Genomic DNA, 16290 nt, shown 5'->3' on the forward strand with positions numbered 1-16290 from the left:
GCCGTGGCCTGGCGGCCGGCCGCTGGAGAGGGTGGGTGGGAGCTGGGCGGGTGGCAGTGTGGAGTTGGGGACTGCCCCCCCAGGGACTGTGCACCCCCTTCCCCCAGGGACCGATGGGTGAGTCTCCCCCACTCTCCTTGGGGGCTTGGGACCTTGGAGGGAACGGATCCTCAGGGGAGCCAGGCAGGCTGCACCCAGGCTTTTGAGGACTGGGGGAGGGTTTGGCCTGGCAGAGCTGGCATACCCCTTCACTTGGTCGGTGCTCCCCCGAGCTGGAGGACAGGACCCTGGCCTGCCAAGCAGAGGGAGGGGAAGGAGCTGCCACCTTGCTGGGAGACCTTCCCCACCCTCCCCAAGTGGACCCTGGTCTTTGGAGGCAGCCGTGTCCCCAGGTCAGTGTCCTGGGGTGGCTGAGGGTGCTGGATCTGGCCCAGGTCCACAGCTCTGCTGAGGAAGGCCCCATCATCTCAGGGGCCTCCTTTTTGTTCCCGTAATTCTTGTGGGGGCTGCTGGTTTCTATGGCGATGGCATCTGGGGCCAGCTCCTGGGCTGGGGCTCTGGGTGCTGGGCTTGGCCAGCTGGGACTGATAGGATGTCTCGTCCAGGGCTGAGCTCCACTCACGGGTCCTAGGAAGCGCCCCCACAAGCCACTGAGCGCCCCCCTCCCCACCAAGGAAGGAAAGGGGCTGGGGTCCTCGCTCACTGAGACCCTGGGGCCAGGCCCAGCATGGAAGGATCATTGAGCAGCAGATGTGGAAGACAGACTGGGGAGAGGGATGCAGCTTTCCTGGATGGTTGGGGTAGCTGGCCCTCATCGAATGGGGGCAGCACAGCTCTCTGTTCAGGGAATCCTGGGTTTGATGTGAAAAATGGCTCCAAGCCTTTCTGAGAACGTTCTGCCCACCATTTCTTTGCCCAGTGGAACATGGGTAGGGAGGGCAGTGCTGTCAGCCAGGGTCCCCCATGGGGGCAGAGCTGAACAGGACCTTAGAGGTCATTGCCACTAAAACTTTCCATTGACAGGTAGGGAAACTGAGCCATGGGGAGGGGGACTTGCTCAAGGTCTTGGGCAAGTCGATGGACAGGGTCTGTGCTCTTGGTCCTGACTTCAGTGCGCTTTTCCTCATCCCACTGTCCCCGTGACAGGGCTATCGGTGTTGTCGGTTCTGGGGGAGGGCCCTGAAGGCAGCAGCCAGGGTCATCCTGGGGGCTCCCTGGAGGAGGTGGCTTTCTGCATAGGTGGTCATCAGTCCTAAAGCAGCTGACTTCTTCTGCACAGGGGAGCAACCAATGGGGCTGGGGGCTTCCTGAGTCCCTGCGAGGCAGGAGCCAGCAGGGCAGGGCCCAGCCTGGGTCCCCGGGTGGGTGCTCATCCTTCAGAGTGTGGAGGAAGGATGAGGGGCAGGGGAGTGTTCCCGAGTGGGGTGTGTGCCCAGGGTTAGTGTGGCCAAGGGTTGACACGCAGGCTTGTCGCGTGCACACCGTGACTCCAGCCTGGGGCTCCGTCCCTCCAAACTTCGCTTCCTCCCCCGTCGGACGGCAGTGGTCGTGTGTTACTCAGGGTGGCTCTGAGGGGCGGACCAGGTGAGGGGGGCCCTGCTGAACCAGGGTCTGCAGCGTGGGAGCCACCCGAGAAGGCGGCCCCCTGGTCAGGGGCTGAGCTCCAGGTCAGCTCCGGCACGGAGGCCGGGCTTGGTGAGCGCCGGGTGGCTGATGCTGGTGAAACCAGGAGCTGAGGCCGGGGGCCCAGGGCCTTTCCCAGGAGACTGGCCTGCACCGGGTGCCTCCAGGGCCGAGCATGTGGAGGCCGCTGTGCCGGGGTGGGCAGGTCTCGGTCTGTGAGGAGTTTGAGGTTTTGTTTGGTAGGGGGGTCGGCAGCTGCAGTTGGGGGGCTTCTGGTGTCGGCCCCCGCACCCTGTCAGTGTACATGAAGGTGGGACCCCCTCCCCGTATCCCAGAAGGGGAGCTGAGGCCAGAGTCAAGCTGCCCAGCCGCTGGGAGCCTCAGTCTCATCTGTGAGATGGTATAGTCGTCGCCCGGCCGGATTCCGGGACCCCTCCGCGGGCACGGGTGCGAGCTCAGAGCCAGAGCGCCAGAAGGACCGCCTGGTGCGGGCCGGCCGGCCAGCCTGCCGTCGAAGCCCACACCTCCCTCTCCTTTCCTGGCCGGCTCTGGGGCTGACCCCAGGGGCACTGAGTGGGAGGGCCCGAGCACGACGGTGAGACCACTGTCATGCAGTCTGTGAGGGGCTGCCCGGGAGGAGCACGGGGTCTGCATCCAGACAGGCCGGCGGCAGCCAGGGGTGAAGGGACCGATGCTCTGGCGGCACCTGACAGCTTCCTTCCTGCCCCGGGGCTGGTTTAGGAGGGGAGCATGGGGAGGTGTAGAGTGGGGCCCTGACGGGTGAACAGGAGTTCACCAGCTGAGCTTAGTGGAGAGGAGTGATGGTTATGCCGGGGAAGGTGAGGAAGGCACAAAGCAAGTGGGAGACAAGGTGGGGCTCGGAGGGCAGGGCAGGGGTGGGGTGCAAGGCCAGTGCCAGGGAGAACTGGAGCTGCATCCCGAAAGCAGTGGGGAGCGGGGTAGCTGGGGGGCAGTGACAGAGGATGGTAGTGGGATTGGGGTCTTGGAGGGATCCCAGCAGGAGTGAGGGCAGAGTACCCCAGCTGGCAGGTGGGGTGGTGGTAGAGGTGGGCTGGGCCGGGGGCGAGACGGGGTGCCACCTGCCTCTTCCTTGGCTGAGGTTGGACGGGGGTGGGGATTTGGGTCTGAGCAAGTGGAGGCATCGGGAATCCTGGGGACTGGAGTGGCCACAGGGGACTGGAGTCCAGGACAAGGGCCAAGAGTTGATGGTGGAGGTGGGGTGCTGTAGTCGCACCCCAGGAGCCAGGGAGGTATGAGATCCCAGGCAGGGGCATGGACCCAGGCGTCCCCCCTTCACTGCCGCCCGAGCTGTGCATGGACCCGGAGTGTCAGATCCCAGCTGTGCCACTGACCGCTGGAAGGTTGAGTAACGGCTCTGAGTCACATCTGTGAGGGGGCGATGCTGCCTGCGTCCGTGCTGCAGTGGGACTGAACTCAGCGAGGGATGACAGCACTGCGCACAGCCTGGCGGGTAGTGGCGCCCGAGAGGCACGGCTGCTGCTGCTGTGCGCGTGGCTGTGATGGGCCTGAAAGGGCAGCCCCAGCCTCACCGGGGTCAGGGCTCAGCGTGTGACCAGGAGTCAGGGCGATTTGCATGGGAGCTGTGAGCTGTGGGTGGTGCTGGAGCAGTAACGGGAGAGCAGACGTGGGGAGGAGGAGATCTGTGTTGAGGACGCATCGGATGTGTAAAGGGCTTAAGAGAGGATTGAAAGTGGGCAGTTTATGTAGTAGAAACTAACGGTAACCGTAGAGACAACCGGAGAGGATCCCTAGGTGTGGGGCGGGGGGGGGCAGTATCCTGGTGAGTCTCCAGGCAAGATGATGGGGCAGAGAGATGAGGGGCTGGTTCAGACTGAACCTTCCGTGAGGGTCTCTGTGAGGTGCTGACATCTAAGTTGAAGCCAGAGCCAGTCATGTGAAGGTCAGAGAAACAGCACTGGGTAGTGAGGGGAGCATGTGCAAAGGCCCTGGGGTGGCACCAAACTTGGCTAGGGAACTGGTCTCTGGCAGGGGGCCGGCTAGCTTCTGCCTTCTCTCTGTGTGTGGGTTGGGACCAATCTCTTGCCCTGGAGGTCCCCACTCCAACCTTCCCAACAAGAGCTAGCATTCCTTGGCACCCCTGCCCACTCATTCTGTCTTCCCTCCCTTTCCCACATCATCTAGAACCTGCGGGGCCAGGGCTGTCAGGAGTGACGGATGAGCCAGGTGGAGAGGAGGAGAGAGTGGGCGGGCAGGTGGGCAAGCTGGCGGGCATGTGGCTGCCAGGCCGAATGAGGGCACATGGAGGCAGATGGCCACAGAGGTCGGGGCCAGAGCCAGCCACGGAGCAGGTGCGAGCCACTTGCTCAGCCTCCTGTGACCCGCGTGGCCAGCCGGGCTTCGAGGTTACCCAGCAAGTTCAAGGGTGCGGGCCGCAGCCCAGAGCCCCCACTTCCCCGGGTCCTCCAGCTCCCTGCGTGGAAACACAAGTTTGCTCCAGAGCCGCACCCTGGGCCGTGCCTCCAGGGACCGCTGACTGCTCAGCGACCTTGGCTGACTTTTTCCCTTCTCCTGGAACCTGCCTTCCTTGTCTCCTCCATTCATCTAGCACTGCACTGACTGTGTCCAAGCCCGAGGGGGCTCAGGAACGGGAGGACACCGGGCCGCAGGGACCTGCAGTCGCTCCCAGCAGCGGGCCCCGGGCTAGAACCCAGCAACACCCAGAAGGGGTTGGGGGCCAGGAGGGGGCGTTTCCAGCTCAGGGAAGGGCAGTCCAGGCCACGGGAACAGCATGCACGTGGGCGGAGGGCACAGCATGGCTGGCCCATCGCGCTGGCAGTGGATGGGGCAGCAGCGCAGGTGGGATGGCCGTGGAGCGCCCTGTTCAGGAACCCCGACTCTAGGGGACTGAGGAAGGTAGAAGGCGCCAGTTCGGGGCAGGAGAGCTGGGCCAGGCCTTCTGGGAGCCAGTGAGGTGGGAGGGTCTCCCTGGGCAGCCTGCTGGGGTCAGCAGGGGTCAGAGAGCTGCTCTGAAGGGTGTCAGCCTAGTCAGACTTGGAGCAGGGACAGGAGTGCCCCCTTTAGGGTGAGGCAGCTCCTGGGAAGCCCCGTGCCCCCAGCACAGTGCCTCCTCCCTCAAATGCAGAGGCCGCAGGCTGGGGAGGGGCTGCAGAGACCACCATCAGTCCCTCCGAGTGTCCTTGGCTTCGTCGCACAGGAGCCTCGCTCCCTCCTCAGCAAGTGCGTGCTGTCCGCGTGCCCGTGCCCTGCCCACCGTGCAGCGGCCCCCGGCGTGGACTGCGGGGGTCAGGCAGTGGCAGGGCCTGAGCACGTGATGCACACGTGAGCGGGGATCGGCCGGTGCTCAGGGCTACGTGGTGGGGAGCGGCTGGGCCCATCGTCCAGCCCGAGCCCCCCCCACCCACCCAGAGGCACCACCGCATGGCAGCTGGGAAGGGTGTTATGGGTGGAGGGACCGGCCTCTGCAGCGGAGGGAGCAGGGAAGTGGCAGCGACGGAGGGCGTCTGGCGAAAGGGGGCCAGGCCGGGCCCAGTGGCCTTTGGAGCGTTCAGAGGGTTGGGGAGGGGGTGGACGGGCAGGGGGCACTCAGAGCAGAGCAGGGGCGCGATCTCTAATGCCGCTTTACAAAATTCTCCGGCCGAGCCTGGAGAAGAGCCTTGAGGGGCTGGGCCCGGTCGGGGGGCAGGGGTGCAGCACAGGGATCTGGCGGAACAGAAGGCAGGGCGAGGGAGGAGTGGAGAACAGGGGTGCTTGGCGGGGCTGTGGGGTAGCAGGTGCTCGGAGTGGGAACTGGCTTTGACACAGTGGAGGCTGGACGGATGCAGCTGGCTTGGAAGGGCCCTTCCAGGAAGCCCCGTGTCCTACTCTCAGCGGCTATTCCAGAAGCACGCGGCCTGGGAGAGCTGTCCCTGAGGTGGGGCTGGCACCCCGTGACCTGTCTGTGACACGGGGAGATGGTCCTCCCCTGGAATTGGGGGGTCCGTGAAGTGCAGACAATGCCCTTGTCGCTGGGCCCGGCAGGGCTCTAATTAATTACACCAGTGACGGGGTGGGGGGTGCACACAGACCCAGCCCCCACCCAGAAGCACAGGCCGCAGGGGGCGCGGGGCGGGTCCAGGGGTGGAGAGGGCGGGCTGCACCCCGGCCCCACCCGGCCTCACTGCCGTCTCTCTGCCCTGGAACCCTCAGAACATGGAGAAGGCGGCCGCGCCGTCGGTGACGCTCATCGTGGGCTGTGGCGTGTCGTCCGTCGCCCTGCTCATGCTCATCATCGTCTACGTGTCCGTGTGGAGGTGGGGCCGGGGCGCCGGGGGGCGGGGGTTCGTGTCCCTTCTCCCCTGAGGGCGGCCGCGGGGGCAGGGCAGCCCAGAGCTCCCCTCCCAGCCTGCAGCGCCACCCGCCCATCTTCCCCTGCCCACCGCTGTCGCGGATGGACCGCGCTGCTGCCCCCTCTCCCCTCTGTCCCCTGCCTCTCCGACAGCCCCCAGCCGCGGCCTGAGTGCCACTCCCTGGATGCCAAATCGTAGTGACAGGGTAGGGCGCGGGCACAGGCCAGGGCGGGTGGGGGGGCCGGTCGCCCTTCTGTTCCTGCCCTGCCACTGCTGCCCACAGAAGGTGGCCACGCTTTCTCCTGCCCTCTGAGCGGGCTCCCCGCCCAGCAGCCCACCCTGGGACCTCAGAGCCCCACCTTCTGTGTCCTGCTACGGGGGCGTGCAAGGCCACAGCCTTCTCTGAGCCCAGGGTCGCATCTCAGGGCAAGAACCTCTACTCGCACCCCTGCCCCTCACTCCCCTCCCCCGGGCCACAGGGCCTCATCCCAGGACCCCCGGACCGCCTCCCCAGGCCGGGTTGGGGCGAGGCAGCAGTCCCCAGCGTTGCCCCGCTCTTGGGGGGAGGGGTGTGTATGTACACATGCAGGCCTGAGCCCGGCCCGTGTGGCCAGGACGGGCTTGGCGTAGGGGTGTGTGACGGCGAGTGTGTGCCTGCAGGACGGGCCTCCCCTCCTTGCCCCCAGAGCCCTGCTTTCAGCTGCTCTGAGCAGAAGTTTAGCACAGGGAGTCTGCGTCAAGGTCACCCACCCATGGCAGTGGAACTGATGTCACTCCCCGAGGCCAGCAAGGAGGGATCGATGTGTCAGTGGGGGCAGGCAGCCTGTGTTCCCCCGCTCCCCCTCCTCATCCTGCCCAAGGGCAGAAGCCAACCGAACCGCCTAGCCCCCCCACCGGCCCAGCCCCTCCCCGGAGGCCTCTGTTTCCGGAGACCTTTGGGCAGGGGGTCTGGGACAGCCCCTCAGCCCTGCCTGCTGCGATTCTGAGGGGTTTGCCCGTGGCTTTCGAAGCACCTCCTTCCTGAGCTCTGCTGGCCAAGTCCCTGCCCCGTGAGCCACAGTCAGGACCCCATCCCGATGGTCCCCATGAGAAAATGGAGACCCACAGAGGGAAAGTGTCCCGCCCAAGGTCACATCATGGCCCCTGAGGCACAGCCCTGTACTCTCCGCTCACCACCCGGCGGGATCTCAGCCCCCAAGGCCACTGGGAAACGGGAGCCAAAGTGATGGTGGCTAATGCTTCCTGCATCCTGCCCGTTTAATCTGAGCCACAGCCCCGAGCAGCAGGTGCTGTTCCCTCCATCCATCTCACAGATGCGAAGACTGAGGTACAGAGGGGTTAGGCCACCTGCCCAGTGTTACACAGCCAGAATGTGGCTGAGCTGGTGCAGGCGTAGGCTCTGAGGCCCACCCTCAGAACCACTTTGTCTTCCTGTGTCAAAGTCAGGATCAGACAGGGTGGAAAGGCTGGGGGCTAGGGGGATAGCTGGGGTGAAAGCCAGGAGCAGGTAGAGACTGAGACCCTGGAAATGAGCTGTGTTCAAGAGATCCAAAGAGAGGGAGAGCATCTTGCACAAAAAGGAGAAGCAGTTCTAAGGATAAGCCACCCCTACGAGGGACGGGTGGCTGTGCTTAGTGGTTTCCCATGGCCCTCCCTGGCACCTGACTGTGTGCCAGAATTTAGTATGTGGTGGAGTGGAACAGGTGGTGTTGGTGATGGTGGTGACGATCATGGTGGTGATGTTGGCGGTGGTAGTGGTGATGGTGGTGATTATGGTGATGGTGGTGATGGTGGAGGTGGTGGTGATGGTGATTATGGTGATGGTGGTGGTGGTGATGGTGGTGGTGATGGTGGCGATGGTGGTGATGGTGGTGATTATGGTGATGGTGGTGGTGATAATAGTGGTGATGATGATGATGATGGTGATGGTGGTGGCAATGGTGATGGTGGCAGTAGCAGCAATATCTGCAGGAATAAGGTAGTGTGCTCTAGTCTTGATACGGCCACAGGACCCCAGTGCCTGTGGAGATGAGGCCCCGTTGGGCACTGAGCCCACTCTCTCCCATAGGTACATCCGCTCGGAGCGGTCTGTCATCCTCATCAACTTTTGCTTGTCCATCATCTCCTCCAATGCCCTCATCCTCATCGGGCAGACCCAGACCCGCAATAAGGTATGTGATCTCTGCCCTTCTCTGCACATTTCAGTGCACCCAGGTGGGATGGGGTGATGGTGAGGACCCCAAAAGGATCCCAGGGAAGCTTAGGGAGGAGAGTGCTAGAGCCGCATGGAGTCCTTCGTTCTCCTCCTCTGACTGCGGCTGGACCCTGGCCCTGGGATGGGGACATGGTGTCTGGAGTCTCCGGCTGGACTGGCACTTCGAGATGGGCTGGTTCAAGCTGCCCCCGGCCTGCCACTGAGGCCCGGACTGTCATCTTGTCTGTGTATTGCCATGCGTCCTTGGGGGTGACTAGCCCTCCCTGGGGGTCGAGTTCACCACCTGCTGGGCAGATGGGCTCACAGCAGTGCCTTCAGGCGGGCTCCTGCGGGCACGTGCTGTGTCTCCAGATGGGTGAGGACGAGGGGGCCAGGAAGGTCTCTGTCCTTGGCAGTCTGTGGGTCCGGTGGCACACCCCCCCCAAGGGGGGGTGGGGACACTGGATATTCCACAGGCCACCTCGAGGCAGTAGACCAGGTGACCCTTCAGTGGCTTCGTGCCAGGGGCTCTGACCACGTGACCACTGCGGACCCCGGGCTTGGACCTCTCCCAGCCTCACCGAGTCCCTCCTGCGGGGCAGGCCTGGGAACAGGTGACCGGGCACCCGCCCCGCCTAACCCACCCAGCTGCCCTGTCCAGGTGGTGTGTACGCTGGTGGCCGCCTTCTTGCATTTCTTCTTCCTGTCGTCCTTCTGCTGGGTGCTCACCGAGGCCTGGCAGTCCTACATGGCCGTGACAGGCCGCCTCAGGAACCGCCTCATCCGCAAACGCTTCCTCTGCCTGGGCTGGGGTGAGTGATGCCGGGCAGGGGGTGGTGGACCCCCTCTGGTGGGGGCCCACCACCCCCTGCCTGCTGTCCCCGCCCCTTTGCGGTCCCATCGCAGCCCCCCGTGGCCCCTGCCTGCTGTCCCTGCCCCTTGCGGCCCCGTCCCCACCCCCTGCCTTGCCCTGGTCCTCCTGGTGCCTCCACGGGGTTGCCAGGTAAAATATGATGCCAAGTTCTATTTGAATTTCGGATGATGAGTTATTTTTTAAGGATATCCTGTTCAATGTTTGGGACACACGATAAAAATGATTTTTTTTATCTGAAATTCAAGCACGACGCGGCGTCCCGTGTTTCGCTTGCTGACCTGGCCGCCGTGCCCGCAGTCCTGTAGGCCCTCACCTTCATCCAGCTCCTGCCCCCCTCTCTCATGCTCGGGGGGACCCTGTTCAGGGTTCGCTCCCACCTCGCCCCATCCTCAGGGCTGGAAGGAGGCAGAGGGCGGACAGGGGCTTGGATGGTGGGGGGACCCACTGCCTTTGTTTCTGGTCCTTCCACAGGGCTCCCTGCGCTGGTCGTGGCCATTTCTGTGGGATTCACCAAGGCCAAAGGGTACAGCACCATGAACTAGTGAGTCGGGGCAGGGTGGGGATGGGGTGGAGGCCGCTCGGCTCCCCCAGACCCTCCCACTGCTCTAGAAGGTGACAGCTGGCTGGTGCCCGTCTCACAGAGGAGAGCCAAGGCTGGGAGAGGCTGCGGGCCCCGGGGCTGGAGGCTCTCTCCCTCCCCAGCTTCTCCCTGGCAGTGGGCTGCAGGATGGAGGAAATGGGGGCTCAGGGCCACTAGAGCTTCCCCCCTGCTCCTTAGGTATCTTGGACAGGTCTGTTAGCCTCGGTTTCCCCTCTGCACCGCTGTGTCCCCCCTGCATAACTGTGGTGACAAGGGGGCTGTGTGGCCCCAAGGAGGGCAAGGCAGGTGGTGAGGGGCCTATTTCACAGATGAAGTCGGTGAGGCCCTGAAGGGTCAGCTGGGCCAGGCAGGTCCAGGGGCCTTGAATGCCAAGCCAGGAAGCTTGGGGCCACCCTAAAAGCAGTGTGGCTTCCCAGGGTAGAGGGAGAGGAGCCAAGGCCTGGAGGGGGGCTGTGGCTACAGGCATGGGGATGAATGGAGGAGCCAGAGGCAGGAGGAGGGGCCGGTGCAGGCTTGGCTCACCTTGGAGCCCCAGAGGGACAGGCCATGGCTGGGCCCTGGAGCAGTGCCGCACTTGGGCAGCAGGGGCAGTGGACATGAATGACGGTCCAGTTACTGGAACCCACGGGAGGGAGAGTGCCAGGAGGTAACTGTGGGCACTGCTGCAGAGCTGAGAGGGTCAGGGGTGGATCAGGGGAACGCCAGGGGTTCTGAAGGCTGAAGAGGAGTTCGTCCGATGGCGTGGGGTGGAAGGCTCGGGGCAGGGGAAACAACATGTGAAGACTGCAGTGTCTTCACTGGGCCTGGGGCTCCCTCAGGCCGCCATGCGTAGGGTCCAGGAGATTTGGGGAGGTGCGGAGCCAGTGACCACGTGTGGCGTGTGGAGGGGTTGGGTCAAACGTGTGAGCAGAGGCCTGGGTGACTGGGCCGTGGGGCCTGGGTTGAGTGGACAGGTGGAGGGCCAGACCAGGGACCCAACCTAGAATTTTGGCATCGTGTCCAGAAGGGTCTGTGCGTGAGATGGGGGAGGGTGTAGGAAGAGAGCTGGGGGGCCAGCCTGGGGCGGTCAGGACACCCTCATGTCTGCCCTGTGCTTGCTTCCCCCTCTGTAAACGGGGGTTCACAGGGCCGCGCGGGGGGGCTCCCGAGGGCTCGGAGGCCAGAGTGAGCTGCGGTGTGCCGTGCGCAGGAGGGCCTGCTGGTGCTGAGCTCCTTCTGCCGCTCCTCAGCGTCTCACCTGCCTTCCCGGGGGGGTGGGGGCGTCACGCCTGGCCGCTGACCAGCCTGTCTCCCTCCCCAGCTGCTGGCTCTCCCTGGAGGGGGGACTGTTGTACGCCTTCGTGGGACCGGCCGCCGCTGTCGTGCTGGTACTGACCCCCTCCCCGCTGGCCCAGGCTGGGGCCTTGGGCTGTACCCCTCGCCCCTTCAGGGTCACCGTGGTCAACGAGGGGTGGATGGCGTTCCTGGCCCCCCTGACCTGCCCTCAGGGTACGGGGTGCAGAGACTGGGCCACGGTGGGGGCCTTCTATTTCTGTGAGGACCTGCCAGGAGATCCATGTGGGTTCACAGGGTGAGCGGCTGGGGGAGGGGCTCGAGTGGACAGGTGGCTGACGAGGGCAGCAGGGCGTGCCCGCTAGGCTTGGGGAAGGGGCAGAGCAGCCAGCAGAGCCTGAGGCTGGGAGGCCGGGGCGGGACCCTTGCTGCCACCGGCAGTCACGCTCTGGAGAAGGAAGCAGCTGCCTATTCTCTCTCGCCACGAATTCCCAGACGCCTTCAGGGTGGGATGCGAAACAGCGCCACAAGGCACACAGGGTTCCTGTCCCGGAGTTCGGGCTGGCCAGGGGGAGCCGGGCACGGCTGGGGGCCTGTACCCGCCCAGCCTGAGCCCGTCCCTGTCCAGCCCTCTGCCCCTCACACAGGGTCACCCATCACCATGTGGTGGGGGCCCCCCAGCACAGGCACAGGCATGGGGAGGCTGGACGGCCCCCGGTGGGCAGCGGGCCTAGCCCAAGGGTCCTGGCTCCTTTATTCCTCAAAGGGAGAGGCCTCCGTGCCGTGCATGTCAATGGCCCTTCAGAGAGCAGGCCAGCTCGCCATTTTAAAGAGGCGACCCAGGAGCAGGGGAGGCTCAGATGATGGAAGCAGGAGCCGCCAGCCCCCACGTCCCCTCCCAGGGTGTCTGGAGGGCAGGGCCGGGGCCTATCTGCTGTGGCCCCCAGCCCAGGGCCCCCTCAGTAACGTGGGGACACGCAGGTAAAGACCTCACAGAGCCTGCTGCGGGCAGGGTGGTGACGGCTGGTGTCCTGTCCCCTTCTGGCCCTGGCCTTGTCAGAAAATGAGGTCACCCAGGAAAGACGCCTCCACCCCAGTCAGGCCTTCCGGTGCTGGTGCCCACGTCTGGGAACTTTCCGTTCGCACGGGGATGAAAGGCAGGGCCTGACCACTGTGGTGTGCGGAGTCAGGGGCACTCAGAGCCGTGGGGCTGCAGGGAGCCGGCCTCCTCCTACCTCTCATACGGGGGGCCTGGGGCCAGGCCTTGGACCTCAGGCAGCCTCTGCACAGTGGGAGCCCAGGGGAGGGCACTCAGGGGGAAGGGAGCAAAGGAATGAGCCGGGAGCCTCCCCACCCAGGAGGAAGGCCGGAGAGGGGAAGCCCCAAGGTCTCCAGGGCCATGGCAGGGCCGGTGGGGGCCCCTGGGGACAGCTGCTATTTGCCGCAGGTAGCGGCTTGCGGGCCGTGAGCGCCAGGGAGCACTTGTTAGGGGACAGGTGCCCGGCGGGAAGGGGTCAGGAAAGATGCCATGGCAGAGAGCGCAAGAGCAGCATGCCCCCGAGACGGCCCTTAAGGGGGGCCCTAGTGAGGGGTGAGCTCCCTGTCGTGGGAGGGATATAAGGAGCAGGGGTGCTGAGAGGTGGGGGGGGCGCACAGGGCACGCCTGAGGGTGGATGGCAGCTGGATCATCTGAGGTCTCTTCTGTGGTCGGAGCAGGGGAGTGTGCTGGGGCCAGCCTGACCTCTGACCTCCGGACAGATGTCAGCCCAGCTCCACGAACTGCTGCTGACCATGGTGGGGATGGCAGATGGGCCTCTGGGCTATCCAGTGCAGGCCACCCTGGGGGGTCCAGCCTGTCGGGAGAGCCCCCCACATCACCCTCGGCGTCCCTGCTGGGTCATGCTGGCCCCTTTTTGTGTCCAGCCCCGCCGGGCAGGGCTTCCAGCTCCTTGTGGAGCAGGTCCCACGGGAGGGTCACATGGGAGGCTTGACCTGGAGCACCTTGCCCTGGGTGGGGTCCTGTGGCAGGAGAACCCCACCTGAGAGCCGGGGCTCTGGGGGGAGCCGGCCAGGCCCGGGAGACGGTGCTGGGGGGCTGGCGAGCATATGCCGGTGGCTGTCCTGGGAGCCCCACCTGCTGGCGTGGGGAGCGGTGCCGCAGACCCGGTGCTGCTGCGGGTGGGAGCCCTGGTGTGGAGCGCGGAGTGCCCGCCCTATGCCCCGCCCCCACACCTGCTGCCCCGCCCCATGCCCCGCCCCCACACCCGCTCCCTCTGTCTGACAGGTGAACATGGTCATCGGGATCCTGGTGTTCAACAAGCTCGTGTCCAAGGACGGCATCACCGACAAGAAGCTGAAGGAGCGGGCAGGGTAGGGCGGGGTCCGCCGGCACTCCTCACCTGCCTTGAATTGAAAACTCAGAGCCCACTCATCCCCACCAGGCCCCAAGCAGGCGCGGAAACTGAGGCACGGGATCTGGAGGCTCACGGCCAGCCCTGGCCTTCCCCTGTGCCTCAGTGTCTCTGTCTGGCCTGTGGCAGGTCCTCAGAAACCGTGAAGCTGGTTGTTTTCAGAGATCCTGCCCCCCAAGGGACCACTGGGGCGGTGGGAGGGAGCCCCTGGCCTCCCCCTTCCCTACCATGGGGTCGGGTGACCCCAAACAAGGATACAACCTGCCCATCCTTATGGTGCCTTGAGCAACAGGAGAGCACAGGGGGCAAATAGGGTGTTCTTCCCGCATGGGGAGGCTGAGGCAGGAGGGCAGTGCGTGGCCAGAGGGCACGCAGTCCCAAGCAGCTGGGCGCTGCCCAGCAGGGAAGGCCAAGTGGGCTTGGGACGGTGCTGCCCCTCCAGCCCCCTAGAGCATGGGAGCGCTGAGGCCACGGACGGGGGCCACATCGGGCTGAGACAGACCCCTGTCTCCGTCCTGCCCCAGCCCTCTGAGCCCTCCCCACCTCACCTCTGCCTGTTGCTCTGTTCGTCCCTCTGCCCTGGCTGGTGTCTGCATGGGGGTCCCGCCCCACTCCACTGCCCTTTGTGCCCGTCCTCGATGTCTGTCTCTGTGTCTGTCTCCCTCCTCTTCCTGTGCCTCCTGCTTACCGTCGCTTCAGGGCACCAGCCCCTTGGGCCCCTGATGGCTTCTACTCGTGCTCAGAAGCCGCTGCGGCTTTGGGGGACGCGTGCAGTCCGGACAGGCGGGCCTCGCCGTCTGTGGGCCTGGGTGCCCCACTCCCTGGGTGGCGTCCCTGGCGGTGGGGCTTGACGGCCCCCCCCGCCCCACCCGCCCACACGTGTTCCTGGGAGGCCCCGGGCCGCACGCCGGGTCGGAGCGCTGGAGCAGTTCACACGCGGCTCCCGCTCGGCGCAGCACTGTCTGGTTTGCTTCCCACAATAACCCCCGAGGCCGGCTCTCGTGTTCCGTTCCCATTTGTACAGCCCAGTGGACCGAGGCTGAGGCGGGGTGAGAGGCTGGTGGCGTGGCTTTGAGCCGGTCAGGCAGGCGCTGGAGCCCAGCATGTCCATGTGGCTGGATGCCTCCTCGGGCCCGTCCTGGGTGCACAGCGGGTGCCCTGGCTCCGAAGCGCTTCCAGCTGTGCCCGCGGGGCCGTGCAGAGCCCTGCTCCCCACACGGACAGGAGGCCCCCTGCTCGCCGCTGCGCTCTTGCTGGCACGCACACGCACACACGCAGGGCCCGTGGCAGGGCGCTGCCCAGCTGGCTTCCCAAACCCCAGCACACTGGCAGGCGGAGCCCTCACCCCCTGGCTGGGCCGGTGCGTGGTCAGGACAGGTTCACAGGGACCAGAGGGAAGTGGCCGTGGCCTCCCCCTGATATTTCTGCTGCTTTGTGCAAACGCGGGCACGCACGGGTGCCAGACCTGGACCGCCCCCACCTCCCTGAGGCTCCCTGCTTCCCCTGGGAGCCCCCCCGCCCCGGGTCCCCCACCCAGGACTGGCCTAGGGAGGCGCGGGTGGGATCGCTGCGGTCAGTGAGCACTCTGCCCCCGTCTCTGCGAGAACGGTGTCGGCTCTTGTCTCAGACTTTGAATTTCACTTCCAGTCAGCTGCCCCGGGGCCCCTCGGGTGCGCCCTCAAATGTGCCGAGCGTGGCGCCCTCTCTGCGACCGACGCCGCCAGTAATGCCACGTTAGTGCCTCTTGCTGCCCGCATGCCTGCCTGGCTCCGCTGTCCTCTGAGTTGCACTGTTTTAAGCTTTTTCTGTCCTGTCACCTCTGCCGTCTGCTCTGGGGGTCCTCCCCTACCCAGCCCTTCGCCAGACTCCTCTTCCCCATCCAGGGGCCTTGGGACAAGGTGGACCTAAGTGCCAGTGCGGCCGGAGGGGATGGGGCCGGTTCAGCATGAGAACGCGCTCGGCTGGTCGGTCATTGACCTGCGGTCGTGCTGGGGGCTGGGGTGCGCTCTGTGTGAGTGTGTATGTGTGAGTGTGTACATGTGCGAGCCTGTGTGGGTGTGTGGACACTCGTGCACCATGGCGGCCGCGGGATCAGGACGGGACGGGTCCGTCGAGGCGGAAAGCTGTGTTGGGAGGGCCGAGCGGGGGCAAGGCTCCAGGAGTACGCGCTGTTTGCTTCACACGCCAGGCTCTGCCCTGTGATAGGCCTGTCACGAGAGCCCTGGGGGACAGTCCCTGAGAGGTCAAGTGGCAGGTTGGAGGCAGGGACCCTGCCCACCTGGGTCCCTGCTCCCGCCCCTCCCCCACCCCACCGCAGGGGCATCGGACTTTCCAAAGGGCCGGGTGGTCCCACTGCCCCCTGGCCTCCCCGCCAGCTCCCCTGCTCCCCACCCATCACCCCCCAGCTGGCACCCGCTCCTCCACGTGGCCCTCTGCCCTCTGCAGAACCCTGCAGAGGCTGGGCTGCAGGAATTGGAGTAATTCACGGGTCTCCAAGCCCCAGCCCCAGCCGTCTGCTCCCCGCCTCAGGCCGCAGACATCAGGCCCCAGGCCCCAGGCCCCGGGGAGGATGACTCAGAGCAGGACGAGACTTCCACGGGAGAGCTGTGCCCCGCCCTCCTCCTGCTCAGAGCTCGGCCAGAGAAGGTCTGCTTCTGAAGGGAGGAGACAGACAAGGGAGCCCCACCCTCCATGGGGAGACGCAGAGGTTCGGGGCCGGGGAGGGCCGTGCGCGTAGTCATGGAGGGCCCCCTTCTCCGGGCATCCAGCAGGTGCGGGGGGAGGCAAGGCTGGGTGCTGGTACCCCTGCTGGGGCCTCCGCCCTGGAAGGAGGTGAGGTGGGTCTGTGAAGTCTGGTTCGGAAGCTCGTGCAGCAGCCAGAAGAGGTCTGGGGGCTTCAAAGCACCTCCCAGCTCCAGCTGGAGTCGTCCTGGAGAAGAAATGGGGCTGGCGTGAGGCTGGGAACC

The 16290-nt window shown here is 65.5% G+C and overlaps 1 protein-coding gene across 1 annotated transcript in view; it reads left to right on the forward strand.

Moving 5' to 3' along the window:
• ADGRB1 (adhesion G protein-coupled receptor B1) overlaps nucleotides 1-16213 on the forward strand; it is a 53681-nt gene extending 37468 nt beyond the window's left edge. Inside the window, exons 17-22 of the mRNA XM_034668700.1 lie at nucleotides 8041-8143; nucleotides 8828-8978; nucleotides 9512-9581; nucleotides 10942-11008; nucleotides 13198-13283; nucleotides 14972-16213. Coding sequence (XP_034524591.1) covers nucleotides 8041-8143; nucleotides 8828-8978; nucleotides 9512-9581; nucleotides 10942-11008; nucleotides 13198-13283; nucleotides 14972-15062 — 568 coding nt within the window. The 3' untranslated portion in view covers nucleotides 15063-16213. The remainder of the gene's footprint in view (nucleotides 1-8040; nucleotides 8144-8827; nucleotides 8979-9511; nucleotides 9582-10941; nucleotides 11009-13197; nucleotides 13284-14971) is intronic.
• Nucleotides 16214-16290: the final 77 nt, after the last annotated feature.

Source organism: Ailuropoda melanoleuca, chromosome 9 (genome assembly GCF_002007445.2).
Source record: "Ailuropoda melanoleuca isolate Jingjing chromosome 9, ASM200744v2, whole genome shotgun sequence".
NCBI classification, from domain to species: Eukaryota; Metazoa; Chordata; class Mammalia; order Carnivora; family Ursidae; genus Ailuropoda; species Ailuropoda melanoleuca.